General features: G+C 59.9%; 1 protein-coding gene across 1 annotated transcript in view; it reads left to right on the forward strand.

Moving 5' to 3' along the window:
* Nucleotides 1-17,777, forward strand: part of FBXO41 (F-box protein 41) — a 155,401-nt gene that overhangs the window by 132,885 nt on the left and 4,739 nt on the right. Inside the window, exons 11-12 of the mRNA XM_075584279.1 lie at nt 13,061-13,219; nt 13,921-14,036. Coding sequence (XP_075440394.1) covers nt 13,061-13,219; nt 13,921-14,036 — 275 coding nt within the window. The remainder of the gene's footprint in view (nt 1-13,060; nt 13,220-13,920; nt 14,037-17,777) is intronic.

The raw sequence follows: 17,777 nt of genomic DNA on the forward strand, positions 1-17,777 counted from the left end.
CCTCTCTCCCAGACCTCAGCACCTCTCCCAGACCCCAGCACCTCTCTCCCAGACCCCAGCACCTCTCTCTCAGACCCCAGCACCTCTCTCCCAGACCCCAGCACCTCCCTCTCCCAGACCCCAGCACCTCTCTCCCAGACCCCAGCACCTCTCTCCCAGACCCCAGCACCTCTCTCCCAGACCCCAGCACCTCTCTCCCAGACCCCAGCACCTCTCTCCCAGACCCCAGCACCTCTCTCTCAGACCCCAGCACCTCCCTCTCCCAGACCCCAGCACCTCTCTCCCAGACCCCAGCACCTCTCTCTCCCAGACCCCAGCAGCTCTCTCCCAGACCCCGGCACCTCCCTCCCAGACCCCGGCACCTCTCTCCCAGACCCCGGCACCTCTCTCCCAGACCTCAGCACCTCTCTCCCAGACCCCAGCACCTCTCTCCCAGACCCCAGCACCTCTCTCTCAGACCCCAGCACCTCTCTCCCAGACCCCAGCACCTCCCTCTCCCAGACCCCAGCACCTCCCTCTCCCAGACCCCAGCACCTCTCTCCCAGACCCCAGCACCTCTCTCCCAGACCCCAGCACCTCTCTCCCAGACCCCAGCACCTCTCTCTCAGACCCCAGCACCTCCCTCTCCCAGACCTCAGCACCTCTCTCCCAGACCCCAGCACCTCTCTCCCAGACCGCAGCACCTCTCTCCCAGACCCCAGCACCTCTCTCTCCCAGACCCCAGCACCTCTCTCCCAGACCCCAGCACCTCTCTCCCAGACCCCAGCACCTCTCTCCCAGACCCCAGCACCTCTCTCCCAGACCCCAGCACCTCTCTCCCAGACCCCGGCACCTCTCTCCCAGACCCCGGCACCTCTCTCCCAGACCCCAGCACCTCCCTCCCAGACCCCAGCACCTCTCTCCCTGACCCCAGCACCTCTCTCCCAGACCCCGGCACCTCTCTCCCAGCACCTCTCTACCAGCCCCTCTCTCCCAGACCCCGGCACCTCTCTCCCAGCACCTCTCTACCAGCCCCTCTCTCCCAGACCCCAGCACCTCTCTCCCAGACCCCAGCACCTCTCTCCCAGACCCCAGCGCCTCTCTCCCAGACCCCAGCACCTCTCTCCCAGACCCCAGCACCTCTCTCCCAGACCCCAGCACCTCTCTCCCAGACCCCAGCCCCTCTCTCCCAGACCCCAGCACCTCTCTCCCAGACCCCAGCACCTCTCTCCCAGACCCCAGCACCTCTCTCCCAGACCCCGGCACCTCCCTCCCAGACCCCAGCTCTCTCTCCCAGACCCCGGCACCTCTCTCCCAGACCCCAGCACCTCCCTCCCAGACCCCAGCACCTCTCTCCCAGACCCCAGCGCCTCTCTCCCAGACCCCGGCACCTCTCTCCCAGACCCCAGCGCCTCTCCCCCAGACCCCAGCACCTCTCTCCCAGACCCCAGCACCTCTCTCCCAGACCCCAGCACCTCTCTCCGAGTCCCAGACACCAGCGCCTCTCTCCCAGACCCCAGCGCCTCTCTCCCAGACCCCAGCACCTCTCTCCCAGACCCCAGCACCTCTCTCCCAGACCCCAGCGCCTCTCTCCCAGACCCCAGCACCTCCCTCCCAGACCCCGGCACCTCTCTCCCAGACCCTGGCCCCTCTCTCTCCCAGACCCCAGCACCTCTCTCCCAGACCCCGGCACCTCTCTCCCCCAGACCCCAGCACCTCTCTCCCAGACCCCAGCACCTCTCTCCCAGACCCCGGCACCTCCCTCCCAGACCCCAGCACCTCCCTCCCAGACCCCAGCACCTCTCTCCCAGACCCCAGCACCTCTCTCCCAGACCCCAGCGCCTCCCTCCCAGACCCCGGCGCCTCTCTCCCAGACTCTAGCACCTCCCTCCCAGACCCCAGCACCTCCCTCCCAAACCCCAGCACCTCTCTCCCAGACCCCAGCACCTCTCTCCCAGACCCCAGCACCTCTCTCCCAAACCCCAGCACCTCTCTCCCAGACCCCAGCACCTCTCTCCCAGACCCCAGCACCTCTCTCCCAGACCCCAGCACCTCTCTCCCAGACCCCAGCACCTCTCTCCCAGACCCCAGCACCTCTCTCTCAGACCCCAGCACCTCTCTCCCAGACCCAGCACCTCCCTCTCCCAGACCCCAGCACCTCTCTCTCCCAGACCCCAGCACCTCTCTCCCAGACCTCAGCACCTCTCTCCCAGACCCCAGCACCTCTCTCCCAGACCCCAGCACCTCTCTCTCAGACCCCAGCACCTCTCTCCCAGACCCAGCACCTCTCTCCCAGACCCAGCACCTCTCTCCCAGACCCCAGCACCTCTCTCTCAGACCCCAGCACCTCTCTCCCAGACCCCAGCACCTCCCTCTCCCAGACCCCAGCACCTCTCTCCCAGACCCCAGCACCTCTCTCCCAGACCCCAGCACCTCTCTCCCAGACCCCAGCACCTCTCTCCCAGACCCCAACACCTCTCTCCCAGACCCCGGCACCTCCCTCCCAGACCCCAGCACCTCTCTCCCAGACCCCAGCACCTCTCTCCCAGACCCCAGCACCTCTCTCTCAGACCCCAGCACCTCTCTCCCAGACCCCAGCACCTCCCTCTCCCAGACCCCAGCACCTCTCTCCCAGACCCCAGCACCTCTCTCCCAGACCCCAGCACCTCTCTCCCAGACCCCAGCACCTCTCCCCAGACCCCAGCACCTCTCTCCCAGACCTCAGCACCTCTCTCTCAGACCCCAGCACCTCCCTCTCCCAGACCCCAGCACCTCTCTCCCAGACCCCAGCACCTCTCTCTCCCAGACCCCAGCAGCTCTCTCCCAGACCCCGGCACCTCCCTCCCAGACCCCAGCACCTCTCTCCCAGACCCCAGCACCTCTCTCCCAGACCTCAGCACCTCTCTCCCAGACCCCAGCACCTCTCTCCCAGACCTCAGCACCTCTCTCCCAGACCCCAGCACCTCTCTCCCATACCCCAGCACCTCTCTCTCAGACCCCAGCACCTCTCTCCCAGACCCCAGCACCTCCCTCTCCCAGACCCCAGCACCTCTCTCCCAGACCCCAGCACCTCTCTCCCAGACCCCAGCACCTCTCTCCCAGACCCCAGCACCTCTCTCCCAGACCCCAGCACCTCTCTCTCAGACCCCAGCACCTCCCTCTCCCAGACCTCAGCACCTCTCTCCCAGACCCCAGCACCTCTCTCCCAGACCGCAGCACCTCTCTCCCAGACCCCAGCACCTCTCTCTCCCAGACCCCAGCACCTCTCTCCCAGACCCCAGCACCTCTCTCCCAGACCCCAGCACCTCTCTCCCAGACCCCAGCACCTCTCTCCCAGACCCCGGCACCTCTCTCCCAGACCCCGGCACCTCTCTCCCAGACCCCGGCACCTCTCTCCCAGACCCCGGCACCTCCCTCCCAGACCCCAGCACCTCTCTCCCAGACCCCAGCACCTCTCTCCCAGACCCCGGCACCTCTCTCCCAGCACCTCTCTCCCAGCCCCTCTCTCCCAGACCCCAGCACCTCTCTCCCAGACCCCAGCACCTCTCTCCCAGACCCCAGCGCCTCTTTCCCAGACCCCAGCACCAATCTCCCGGACCCCAGCACCTCTCTCCCAGACCCCAGCACCTCTCTCCCAGACCCCAGCACCTCTCTCCCAGACACCAGCACCTCTCTCCCAGACCCCAGCACCTCTCTCTCAGACCCCAGCACCTCTCTCCCAGACCCAGCACCTCTCTCCCAGACCCAGCACCTCTCTCCCAGACCCCAGCACCTCTCTCTCAGACCCCAGCACCTCTCTCCCAGACCCCAGCACCTCCCTCTCCCAGACCCCAGCACCTCTCTCCCAGACCCCAGCACCTCTCTCCCAGACCCCAGCACCTCTCTCCCAGACCCCAGCACCTCTCTCCCAGACCCCAGCACCTCTCTCCCAGACCCCGGCACCTCCCTCCCAGACCCCAGCACCTCTCTCCCAGACCCCAGCACCTCTCTCCCAGACCTCAGCACCTCTCTCCCAGACCCCAGCACCTCTCTCCCAGACCCCAGCACCTCTCTCTCAGACCCCAGCACCTCTCTCCCAGACCCCAGCACCTCCCTCTCCCAGACCCCAGCACCTCTCTCCCAGACCCCAGCACCTCTCTCCCAGACCCCAGCACCTCTCTCCCAGACCCCAGCACCTCTCTCCCAGACCCCAGCACCTCTCTCCCAGACCTCAGCACCTCTCTCTCAGACCCCAGCACCTCCCTCTCCCAGACCCCAGCACCTCTCTCCCAGACCCCAGCACCTCTCTCTCCCAGACCCCAGCAGCTCTCTCCCAGACCCCGGCACCTCCCTCCCAGACCCCAGCACCTCTCTCCCAGACCCCAGCACCTCTCTCCCAGACCTCAGCACCTCTCTCCCAGACCCCAGCACCTCTCTCCCAGACCTCAGCACCTCTCTCCCAGACCCCAGCACCTCTCTCCCATACCCCAGCACCTCTCTCAGACCCCAGCACCTCTCTCCCAGACCCCAGCACCTCCCTCTCCCAGACCCCAGCACCTCTCTCCCAGACCCCAGCACCTCTCTCCCAGACCCCAGCACCTCTCTCCCAGACCCCAGCACCTCTCTCCCAGACCCCAGCGCCTCTCCCCCAGACCCCAGCACCTCTCTCCCAGACCCCAGCACCTCTCTCCCAGACCCCAGCACCTCTCTCCGAGTCCCAGACACCAGCGCCTCTCTCCCAGACCCCAGCGCCTCTCTCCCAGACCCCAGCACCTCTCTCCCAGACCCCAGCACCTCTCTCCCAGACCCCAGCGCCTCTCTCCCAGACCCCAGCACCTCCCTCCCAGACCCCGGCACCTCTCTCCCAGACCCCGGCCCCTCTCTCTCCCAGACCCCAGCACCTCTCTCCCAGACCCCGGCACCTCTCTCCCCCAGACCCCAGCACCTCTCTCCCAGACCCCAGCACCTCTCTCCCAGACCCCGGCACCTCCCTCCCAGACCCCAGCACCTCCCTCCCAGACCCCAGCACCTCTCTCCCAGACCCCAGCACCTCTCTCCCAGACCCCAGCACCTCTCTCCCAGACCCCAGCACCTCTCTCCCAGACCCCAGCACCTCTCTCCCAGACCCCAGCACCTCTCTCCCAGACCCCAGCACCTCTCTCCCAGACCCCAGCACCTCTCTCCCAGACCCCGGCACCTCTCTCCCAGACCCCGGCACCTCTCTCCCAGACCCCAGCACCTCTCTCCCAGACCCCAGCACCTCTCTCCCAGACCCTAGCACCTCTCTCCCAGACCCCAGCACCTCTCTCCCAGACCCCAGCACCTCTCTCCCAGACCCCAGCACCTCTCTCCCAGACCCCAGCACCTCTCTCCCAGACCCCAGCACCTCTCTCCCAGACCCCAGCACCTCTCTCCGAGACCCCAGCACCTCTCTCCCAGACCCCAGCACCTCCCTCTCCCAGACCCCAGCACCTCTCTCCCAGACCCCAGCACCTCTCTCCCAGACCCCGGCACCTCTCTCCCAGACCCCAGCACCTCTCTCCCAGACCCCAGCACCTCTCTCCCAGACCCCAGCACCTCCCTCTCCCAGACCCCAGCACCTCTCTCCCAGACCCCAGCACCTCCCTCCCAGACCCTAGCACCTCTCTCCCAGACCCCAGCACCTCCCTCCCAGACCCCAGCACCTCTCTCCCAGACCCCAGCACCTCTCTCCCAGACCCCGGCACCTCCCTCCCAGACCCCAGCACCTCCCTTCCAGACCCCAGCACCTCCCTCCCAGACCCCAGCACCTCTCTCCCAGACCCCAGCACCTCTCTCCCAGACCCCAGCACCTCTCTCCCAGACCCCAGCACCTCTCTCCCAGACCCCAGCACCTCTCTCCCAGACCCCGGCACCTCTCTCCCCCAGACCCCGGCACCTCTCTCCCAGACCCCAGCACTTCTCTCCCAGACCCCAGCACCTCTCTCCCAGACCCCGGCACCTCTCTCCCAGACCCCAGCACCTCTCTCCCAGACCCCAGCACCTCTCTCCCAGACCCCAGCACCTCTCTCCCAGACCCCGGCACCTCTCTCCCAGACCCCAGCGTCTCCCCCAGACCCCAGCACCTCTCTCCCAGACCCCAGCACCTCTCTCCCAGACCCCGGCACCTCTCTCCCAGACCCCAGCGCCTCTCCCCCAGACCCCAGCACCTCTCTCCCAGACCCCGGCACCTCTCTCCCTGACCCCAGCACCTCTCTCCCAGACCCCAGCGCCTCCCTCCCAGACACCGGCACCTCTCTCCCAGACTCTAGCACCTCCCTCCCAGACCCCAGCACCTCCCTCCCAAACCCCAGCACCTCTCTCCCAGACCCCAGCACCTCTCTCCCAGACCCCAGCACCTCTCTCCCAAACCCCAGCACCTCTCTCCCAGACCCCAGCACCTCTCTCCCAGACCCCAGCACCTCTCTCCCAGACCCCAGCACCTCTCTCCCAGACCCCAGCACCTCTCTCCCAGACCCCAGCACCTCTCTCCCAGACCCCAGCACCTCTCTCTCAGACCCCAGCACCTCTCTCCCAGACCCAGCACCTCCCTCTCCCAGACCCCAGCACCTCTCTCTCCCAGACCCCAGCACCTCTCTCCCAGACCTCAGCACCTCTCTCCCAGACCCCAGCACCTCTCTCCCAGACCCCAGCACCTCTCTCTCAGACCCCAGCACCTCTCTCCCAGACCCAGCACCTCTCTCCCAGACCCAGCACCTCTCTCCCAGACCCCAGCACCTCTCTCTCAGACCCAGCACCTCTCTCCCAGACCCCAGCACCTCTCTCCCAGACCTCAGCACCTCTCTCCCAGACCCCAGCACCTCTCTCCCAGACCCCAGCACCTCTCTCTCAGACCCCAGCACCTCTCTCCCAGACCCCAGCACCTCCCTCTCCCAGACCCCAGCACCTCTCTCCCAGACCCCAGCACCTCTCTCCCAGACCCCAGCACCTCTCTCCCAGACCCCAGCACCTCTCTCCCAGACCCCAGCACCTCTCTCCCAGACCTCAGCACCTCTCTCTCAGACCCCAGCACCTCCCTCTCCCAGACCCAGCACCTCTCTCCCAGACCCCAGCACCTCTCTCTCCCAGACCCCAGCAGCTCTCTCCCAGACCCCGGCACCTCCCTCCCAGACCCCAGCACCTCTCTCCCAGACCCCAGCACCTCTCTCCCAGACCTCAGCACCTCTCTCCCAGACCCCAGCACCTCTCTCCCAGACCTCAGCACCTCTCTCCCAGACCCCAGCACCTCTCTCCCATACCCCAGCACCTCTCTCTCAGACCCCAGCACCTCTCTCCCAGACCCCAGCACCTCCCTCTCCCAGACCCCAGCACCTCTCTCCCAGACCCCAGCACCTCTCTCCCAGACCCCAGCACCTCTCTCCCAGACCCCAGCACCTCTCTCCCAGACCCCAGCACCTCTCTCCCAGACCCCAGCACCTCTCTCTCAGACCCCAGCACCTCCCTCTCCCAGACCTCAGCACCTCTCTCCCAGACCCCAGCACCTCTCTCCCAGACCGCAGCACCTCTCTCCCAGACCCCAGCACCTCTCTCTCCCAGACCCCAGCACCTCTCTCCCAGACCCCAGCACCTCTCTCCCAGACCCCAGCACCTCTCTCCCAGACCCCAGCACCTCTCTCCCAGACCCCGGCACCTCTCTCCCAGACCCCGGCACCTCTCTCCCAGACCCCGGCACCTCTCTCCCAGACCCCAGCACCTCCCTCCCAGACCCCAGCACCTCTCTCCCAGACCCCAGCACCTCTCTCCCAGACCCCGGCACCTCTCTCCCAGCACCTCTCTCCCAGACCCCAGCACCTCTCTCCCAGACCCCAGCACCTCTCTCCCAGACCCCAGCGCCTCTTTCCCAGACCCCAGCACCAATCTCCCGGACCCCAGCACCTCTCTCCCAGACCCCAGCACCTCTCTCCCAGACCCCAGCACCTCTCTCCCAGACACCAGCACCTCTCTCCCAGACCCCAGCACCTCTCTCTCAGACCCCAGCACCTCTCTCCCAGACCCAGCACCTCTCTCCCAGACCCAGCACCTCTCTCCCAGACCCCAGCACCTCTCTCTCAGACCCCAGCACCTCTCTCCCAGACCCCAGCACCTCCCTCTCCCAGACCCCAGCACCTCTCTCCCAGACCCCAGCACCTCTCTCCCAGACCCCAGCACCTCTCTCCCAGACCCCAGCACCTCTCTCCCAGACCCCAGCACCTCTCTCCCAGACCCCGGCACCTCCCTCCCAGACCCCAGCACCTCTCTCCCAGACCCCGGCACCTCCCTCCCAGACCCCAGCACCTCTCTCCCAGACCCCAGCACCTCTCTCCCAGACCTCAGCACCTCTCTCCCAGACCCCAGCACCTCTCTCCCAGACCCCAGCACCTCTCTCTCAGACCCCAGCACCTCTCTCCCAGACCCAGCACCTCCCTCTCCCAGACCCCAGCACCTCTCTCCCAGACCCCAGCACCTCTCTCCCAGACCCCAGCACCTCTCTCCCAGACCCCAGCACCTCTCTCCCAGACCCCAGCACCTCTCTCCCAGACCTCAGCACCTCTCTCTCAGACCCCAGCACCTCCCTCTCCCAGACCCCAGCACCTCTCTCCCAGACCCCAGCACCTCTCTCTCCCAGACCCCAGCAGCTCTCTCCCAGACCCCGGCACCTCCCTCCCAGACCCCAGCACCTCTCTCCCAGACCCCAGCACCTCTCTCCCAGACCTCAGCACCTCTCTCCCAGACCCCAGCACCTCTCTCCCAGACCTCAGCACCTCTCTCCCAGACCCCAGCACCTCTCTCCCATACCCCAGCACCTCTCTCTCAGACCCCAGCACCTCTCTCCCAGACCCCAGCACCTCCCTCTCCCAGACCCCAGCACCTCTCTCCCAGACCCCAGCACCTCTCTCCCAGACCCCAGCACCTCTCTCCCAGACCCCAGCACCTCTCTCCCAGACCCCAGCACCTCTCTCCCAGACCCCAGCACCTCTCTCTCAGACCCCAGCACCTCCCTCTCCCAGACCTCAGCACCTCTCTCCCAGACCCCAGCACCTCTCTCCCAGACCGCAGCACCTCTCTCCCAGACCCCAGCACCTCTCTCTCCCAGACCCCAGCACCTCTCTCCCAGACCCCAGCACCTCTCTCCCAGACCCCAGCACCTCTCTCCCAGACCCCAGCACCTCTCTCCCAGACCCCGGCACCTCTCTCCCAGACCCCGGCACCTCTCTCCCAGACCCCGGCACCTCTCTCCCAGACCCCAGCACCTCCCTCCCAGACCCCAGCACCTCTCTCCCAGACCCCAGCACCTCTCTCCCAGACCCCGGCACCTCTCTCCCAGCACCTCTCTCCCAGCCCCTCTCTCCCAGACCCCAGCACCTCTCTCCCAGACCCCAGCACCTCTCTCCCAGACCCCAGCGCCTCTTTCCCAGACCCCAGCACCAATCTCCCGGACCCCAGCACCTCTCTCCCAGACCCCAGCACCTCTCTCCCAGACCCCAGCACCTCTCTCCCAGACACCAGCACCTCTCTCCCAGACCCCAGCACCTCTCTCCCAGACCCCAGCACCTCCCTCTCCCTGCGCAGGGGCGGGGTTTCCCGCCAGGGGGAGAGTTCTGTGCTAGTGAATCTGGGCCTTCCGATTGGCCTGCTACAAGCCTCTCCCCTTCCCGAATCATAGGCCCCAGAGCAGGGCTATTAGGTCAGCATGTTAGAGTCCCCTGATTGGCCCCCCTCCACTAGCAACCAGTCCCTGATTGGTGCAGCGGTCTCTCATAGGTTTGAATGGAGCCAGCTCAGCTCAGCTCAGCTCAGCCTGTGAGGGGAGACTGTCTGGGGGAAGACATTTTAGCTGCTGTGAGCTCGATGTAACATGGCGGCCTGCACAGTTACCTCACTGCCCTGCACCTTCCCAGAGACTGTGTTACTGCTCCCCCGGGTGACACTGACTCCTTGTTAGTTAGACAGGAAAAACTGTCATTTATACAAGGGAGCGCCATCTTTTTTCCCTGCAACCCCCTGCCCCTCCCCCCTCCCCTCCCCCCCCTCCCCTCCCCCCCCCTCCCTCCCCTCCACGCCCCTCCCTCCCCCCCACACCCCTCCCCCCTCCCTCCCTCCCCCCCACGCCCCTCCCTCCCCCCCACGCCCCTCCCTCCCCCCTCCCTCCCCCCCACGCCCCTCCCTCCCCCCTCCCTCCCCCCCACGCCCCTCCCTCCCCCCTCCCTCCCCCCCACCCCCCCACGCCCCTCCCTCCCCCCTCCCTCCCCCCCACGCCCCTCCCTCCCCCCCACCCCCCCACGCCCCTCCCTCCCCCCCACGCCCCTCCCTCCCCCCTCCCTCCCCCCCTCCGTCCCCCCTCCCTCCCCCCCCTCCCTCCCCCCCACGGCCCTCCCCCCTCCCTCCCCCCCCACACCCCTCCCCCCTCCCTCCCCCCCTCCCCCCCCCCACACCCCTCCCCCCTCCCTCCCCCCCTCCCCCCCCCCCACACCCCTCCCCCCTCCCTCCCTCCCCCCCACGCCCCTCCCTCCCCCCCACACCCCTCCCCCCTCCCTCCCCCCCACGCCCCTCCCTCCCCTCCCTCCCCCCTCCCTCCCCCCCCTCCATCCCCCCCACGGCCCTCCCTCCCTCCCCCCCACACCCCTCCCCCCTCCCTCCCCTCCCCCCCCCCTCCCTCCCTCCCCCCCACACCCCTCCCTCCCCCCTCCCTCCCCCTCCCTCCCCCCCCTCCCTCCCCCCCCTCCCTCCCCCCCACGCCCCTCCCTCCCCACACCTCTCCCTCCCCACACCCCTCCCTCCCCCCTCCCCGCGCCCCTCCCTCCCCCCTCCCCGCGCCCCTCCCTCCCCCCTCCCCGCGCCTTTCCCTCCCCCTCCCCGCACCCCTCCCTCCCCCTCCCCGCACCCCTCCCTCCCCTCCCCCCTCACCGTGCCCCTCCCTCCCCGTGCCCCTCCCTCCCCGCGCCCCTCCCTCCCCACGCCCCTCCCTGCTTATCTTGCTTCAGACGTCCAGGCATCATGCGGCAACATGACGTCACATGACCCCGCGGCATAATTTGCCATGGAGACGCGTGACCAGGAGCGTCTGAAACAAGGTGAGTAGAAGTGTACAGAGGCCCCGCAGCTCCCCCGGCGTTCATTTAAATTTGGGAAGCGTGCGGGGGCCTCTGTACACACCGCGCCCCCCGCAGCGAGTCTCACGCCCCCCACTTTGCGCACCGCTGAGTTATAACACCCTCCCAGTTTATTTACTGATGCTGGCTGTATGTTATATTCTGGGTACTGCACCCTCCCGATTAAACCCTTGTTCAATCGCTCTATTGCCATGACTGAGTGTGAGCCCACAGGGGTTTGTGTAACGTTTGACACACTGTGTATGGTGATATGTGCTCAGACGCTGCCCACTAGTGAGTTCAGGCTGGGGGTGTGTAATTGGGGTCAGTGACTCCCATAGTGGGTGGGCAGTATCCCAGGTATAAGAGCGTGGCTCTTGGGGTGTGTAATTGGGGTCAGTGACTCCCATAGTGGGTGGGCAGTATCCCAGGTATAAGAGCGTGGCTCTTGGAGTGGGCCCCTAGTGGTTCTGGGTGGTAACTACCCTTCTAGCAGTGTAAGGCTAGGGATAGCAGGGGATGTTTTTGGGCCCCTTTTTTGCCCTAGCCCGAGCACGTTGGCAGCTGGTGGAGCCTGGATAGACTCCGTATACCGGTGTCCCACTATTTTGGGTACCGACGGTTTGGCGCTCCGGCGTGACCAGACCTCTCCGTGGCGGCCGTTCGTCACACCACCTCTCTGATTGGTCGCCAGTCTGTCTTCCATGTAAAAGATAGCCCAGCGGGGTCTATGTCAGGAGACTGGCCGACCAGAGAACCAGAGCAACCTTGGGCTTGAGCCGGTGAAGCGATGGCGGGCTTTATGAAAGTGCTCTGCTCCGAATAGCAGAGGGCTCGGCACGGAGTTGCCGGAGGAAAGCCTGGCCGATCTGAGGCTAAGTCCCGTATTTCGCGGCCAATTTCTGAGCGGAGAACGTAGTGGGGAGAGCACTGCGATTCTCCCGGAAAGAAGACCGGGTGTTCCTGGACGTGCAGTGGGCAGGGTAAGCCTTTCTGAAGCGGGCGCCCTGCACCTAGTTGAGGCTACAGACTCACCCCAGATCCCCAGTTGGTATTACTGTATTTTGTGCAATTTATGTATGTTTGTGGGCTTGCCCGAATAAACGCAATTTATTCAACAATCTTGTCCTGCCTCGTGAATTGATCCCGATAAGGTAAAAAAAAGTGTTAAAAGCACTGGTCTCCCGCGACAAAGACATTGAGATATATATCTCATGTGACTCAGTGGCATTCAGTCTTCAGAGATTATTGAATAGCACGTGCATATTTGTGGACACTTCCCCACTCTCCCCTCTTCCCTGCCTCTTTGTACCATCTTCACTCCCTCCTCACCATGATCATTACACTACTGAACACTGTAGCTGTCTTCACCTTTTTTGGGGGGTGCTAAAATTCTCCTTCAGACTTTATTGTTAACCACTGATGCCCCTTACTCAATATGCCGGGAAGACATCTTCCACATTGCTAGAGAATATTTTAACCTTGTTCGTTTCCACGGAGCCTATCTCTTCTCCACCTTGGGTGAGATGTTTTCATAGTGTAAGAAATAGAGGTCTTCAAGGTCAAAGATAAATAGAAAACGAGTACTCGCAGTAGTCCAGTGGTAACTGCCACAGGTGCTCAGATGTCCACACGGAGCGGAGTTCAGATGAGGACAGTGAAGAGCTGGTCCCGATTTGGACCTTTGTCAAGATACTTGAGTTAAGATAAGGTATCTTGACGAAGGTCCAAATACGGACGAAAACAGTCTCTCAATAAACCTTCAACTTTACACCAAAGGTCTTCTGGAGGGCTGGCTCTTTACTTTGGTGAAAGGTCTGAGGCTCCACCGCAGGTAGGAAAATCGGCAGGTGAGATGGGCCCGCGGGTCCTCAACGGCCATCAATTTTTATGTATCTATGAGGGATAACCACCAAATGCCCCCGCCCCCCCCCCCCCTAACTTTCCCTATCGTCTCTCTTATCCATGACTCTCTCTGTCTTGTGTCCCCACAGCCCGTAACTGCATGCGGCTACAGGTGCTGGAGCTGGACCACGTGACAGAAATCAACCAGGAGGTGGCAGCGGAGGTTTGCCGGGAGGGCCTGAAGGGGCTGGAGATGCTGGTGTTGACTTCTACCCCCGTCACCCCAAAAGCCCTGCTGCATTTTAACAGTACGTGTTGCACCTCAGATTTCCCATGAGGCTGATGGACGTATTTATTGGATTCAATGAATCCGTAAACGATATTCCTATTAGGTTTAAATGATGATCTTCCACCTCAATATTAACCCCTCACACACCCATTGCACAAGTGTACCGCCAGAGACGGCTCCTGCTCTCCCTGTGTTTGGAGACAACAGGGGGTTTATTTACTGTAGTCATAGCCTTCTGACTGCAAAACTGGGGCAGAACAAGTCCAGAAGAACAGCACCAGATATATCAAAGGGAACAATCCCATTCCTCGTCTTTGATGAATCAGGTGCTGTTTGTGCACTGGTTCTGTCCCACTTTAGGAAATAATCCCCAATGTCTCTCCGGGCCGTGCGCCTACAAAGTAGTGCCTTGTACGTAGCCCTTTGGGGGTTATATGTCGAAGTCTCGCAGCTGTGAAACGGAGGCCATGTTGGCGCAAAACAGTCCAGTTGCGTTCAATCGTATTTTCTTCTTTTGCTAAATCAGGTGCTTTTGGGTTTTTTTTGCCCTATTTTGCAGCAGGGGAAACTTGGATAAATCTTATTTATATTAGATTTTGCAGCTCAATCTGACATCTAAAGCACAGGGAGTTAGTGATCCGCTCGGGGTCACAAGGGCCTGGCACTGAAGCTGGAATCGCCCCTCCGGGCAGTGCAGTCATTCCAATGCATACTCCACAGGTGTGTGTCGCAACCTGAAGTCCATCGTGGTGCAAGTGGGTATAGCAGATTACTTCAAGGACCCCAGCAGCACCGAGGCACGGAAGCTGTTCGAGGAAATGGTCAATAAATTGCAGGTAAGGTGATAGGATGTTCTATTTTCAGGGATAACCAGCAGCTCCGGTGTCTTCTCCTTATCAGTTCAATAATTCATCAGAATGGTTTGCACTGGGACAAGCGGGGGGAGGTGTATGCTCGCGTGTGCGTCAAAGTGTTTCTTACATCTGATTGTTGGCCCGAAAAGTTTACCCCGCCTCTGACCTGGAAGATTTGTTTGACGGAAATACAAGAGATACAAAAGTGACGCACGGAGACGTGAAGTCTGTTACATCTCATTATAATCTGTTCACCATTTAACTCCTCCCCAACTCCTCCTTCTGACTCTCCCCAAGGTGCATGCTGGGACAGAGACGCAGAATGTGATACATCTCATTATAATCTCTGCACCATGTAACTCCTCCCCAACTCCTACTGACTCTCCCCAAGGATTGACAACTTTCTAACTTCCATCCCTCCGAATGTCAATTGATTGTTAACATCTTCTGGCGAATGTTTTTGATCTCATCCTACCTCTCCCATCGTACTTTCAGTGTCTCTTCTGCTAACACCTCCTCCTCCTCTATCAATCTCTCTGTGGGGGTACCCCAGGGCTCTGTCCTGGGACCTCTTCTCTTTTCTCTGTATACACTCTCTCTAGGTGACCTAATAACATCTTTTGGGTTTAAATATCACCTCTATGCTGACGACACACAAATATACTTTTCAACACCCGACCTTGCACCTGCTGTACAAACCAAAGTTTCTGAATGTCTCTCTGCTATATCATCTTGGATGGCCCTCCGCCGCCTTAAACTCAACATGGCTAAAACAGAGCTCCTCATACTTCCTCCCAAACCTGGCCCTACTACCTCCTTCCATATTACCGTTGGAGCTACCATCATTCACCCAGTAGCCCAAGCACGCTGCCTAGGGGTCACACTCGACTCCTCTCTCACATTCGCCCCTCACATTCAAAACATTTCTAAAACCTGTCGCTTTTTCCTCCGCAATATTACAAAGATACGCCCTTTCCTCTGTTGCTCGACTGCTAAAACTCTGACTCAGGCCCTCATTCTCTCCCGTCTTGATTACTGTAACCTCCTGCTGTCCGGCCTTCCTGCCTCTCACCTGTCTCCCCTACAATCTATCCTAAACGCTGCTGTCAGAATCACTCTACTCTTTCCTAAATCTGTCTCAGCATCTCCCCTCATGAAATCCCTCTCCTGGCTTCCGATCAAATCCCGCATCTCACACTCCATTCTTCTCCTCACTTTTAAAGCTTTACACTCTTCTGCCCCTCCTTACATCTCAGCCCTAATTTCTCGTTATGCACCATCCCGACTCTTGCGTTCTTCTCAAGGATGTCTTCTTTCTACCCCCTTTGTATCTAACGCCCTCTCCCGCCTTAAACCTTTTTCACTGACTGCCCCACACCTCTGGAATGCCCTTCCCCTCAGTACCCGACTAGCACCCTCTCTATCCACCTTTAAGACCCACCTTAAGACACACTTGCTTAAAGAAGCATATGAATAGCACTGTGGATATTCTGAACACATGGCATATAAAGCTTGGCCCCCTGCAGATGCACTTACCAGAACTCCCTCCTACTGTCTCTGTACGTTCTCCCTACCTACCAATTAGACTGTAAGCTCCTCGGGGCAGGGACTCCTCTTCCTTAATGTTTCTTTTATGTCTAAAGCACTTTTTCCCATGATCTGTTATTTATATTATCTGTTATTTATTTGATTACCACGTGTATTACTACTGTGAAGCGCTATGTACATTAATGGCGCTATATAAATAAAGACATACAATACAATACAATCAAGCACGCGAGACCATTGTCCTAAATCAGCATCTTCATTACAAGGCGACCTTTTTTCGATTGATTATTTTAAATTTCAGTAAAAAAAAAAAAAAACATCTGGATCAATTGGAAGATCATTTTAATAAGGGCGTGGGAACATTCGTCTTTCTCAAAAACCTGTGCAAGAGCTTTTTATGTTTTGATCTGCTCTGTACAGATCCATGTGGCACTCTTGCAAGTCCAAGCTCAATTGGAATAACTCTTGGAGAGCATCACACATCAATCCAAGATCCAATAAACATTCTGTCGATGTCGTTTCGCTCTGTAAGCCCTCCGATGTGCATTTCTCCTTTTTGTCTCTCGTATAATCATGCCTCGCTTCTTCCAAATGTTGCACCAAAACGTCATAGTTTTCCCACACCGCTGAAACTGACCGCAAACTGGATGCCAGCCATCGCGTGCTTAAAATTCGGCCAATTTTAACAGTTGAACCTCCAGCAAGTTCGCGCACACGTTCGCTTTCTACTATTTTTTGTTGACGCGTGATACAAGACATTAAACTTATTAATTAACTCTTTCATTGGTTCCCGGGACTATTTTTGTATTTACTGCATCACCGACCGATGGTTCTAATCTGCGATTAGCACAGTGCCGCACTATTAAAGAAGGAAATGTAACCTTCCGTAGTTTCTGAACTCCAAAAATAAATTTACCGATGAGTTCATTCCACTATCCGCGACTCAAACTCGAATGTACACGATATGGGGAGATTTTTGGCTTAGGGTAATTGACGTGTCGATTTATCAATGACATTTTACTTTTCGACCTAATGATTTCTTCAGCCACATTTTATTCTCATTTCCTCACTAATGCGATTCACGATGTTAATACGCGCGGTCGAAGAATGAAGCATACGACCCCGTGTCAATTCCGTTTTAGTTTTTGCAAATCAATTTCAGATTGAAAATGATGAAACGATTGGGTTTCTTTTGCCACTTTATACGCAGAGACAAGGGTGTCTGTGTCGGCTTCGGCAACCAACGTTCACGCAGCTCTTATGTCCCGCGGTTTCCTTGTGATCGAAACTGCCGATTACGGTTATCTCGTTGTTGGCCGTTATTTCAGATACTTTCATTCCTGTCTTTTTTTTTCGACTCGGCGAATTCCAACTTTTTCGGCACGGCGTTCAGCCTAATTTCTTACTGCGAATAGATAGCCAATCGTATTTCGTGCAAAAAATCATTTTTTTTGATCTGAAGTCCAGCAGCGAGGTGTCGTCTCCGGCCTGCTCTTCCACAACAGATAAAACGGGAACAGTTCATTCCTTTTCTGTCACTTCATCACTTGTTCTAGCATTTTTTTTTTTTTTATTCACGGGAGGTGAAAAGAAACTTGTTATTTATTTTTATTTTTTTTCAATGTTGGGGTAATTTATTAACAAAGACGGAAATACTATAAGGCTTTCCAACGGGAAAATAAATAGGAGAAAGTCCTGTGAACAGCACAAAAAAAGCCGCAGGCGCTAAGACCAACGCAAGCTGAAGATGGTCGATGTGCGACCCGACAGTAAAACTCCCAAAAATGAAACCATTACAGATCACGTGAGATAAGTAAATACAGAAATTAGTAGAATTAAAAAACCTCAAATGATAAATCATATAAAGTCACACAGTCCCAGATAAAAAATAGAGGTGAGGCTCTCTCCCCAAAGAGAATGAAACACACACACAATTCCAGCACCCTACAGCAGAATACCCCACAAATCCTACCCTGCCACCCCACAGCACAATACCACATAATGTCCCCCTATAGCACAAAACCCCCTCCCTTACAGCACAATATCTACAATCCCCCCTACAGCACAATACCTACACCCCCCCCTGCAGCATAATACCTACAATCACCCTCCTATAGCACAATCCCCCCTCCCCTACAGCACAATACCTACAATCACCCCCCTACAGCACAATAC

Source organism: Ascaphus truei, unplaced genomic scaffold (genome assembly GCF_040206685.1).
Source record: "Ascaphus truei isolate aAscTru1 unplaced genomic scaffold, aAscTru1.hap1 HAP1_SCAFFOLD_525, whole genome shotgun sequence".
NCBI lineage: Eukaryota > Metazoa > Chordata > Amphibia > Anura > Ascaphidae > Ascaphus > Ascaphus truei.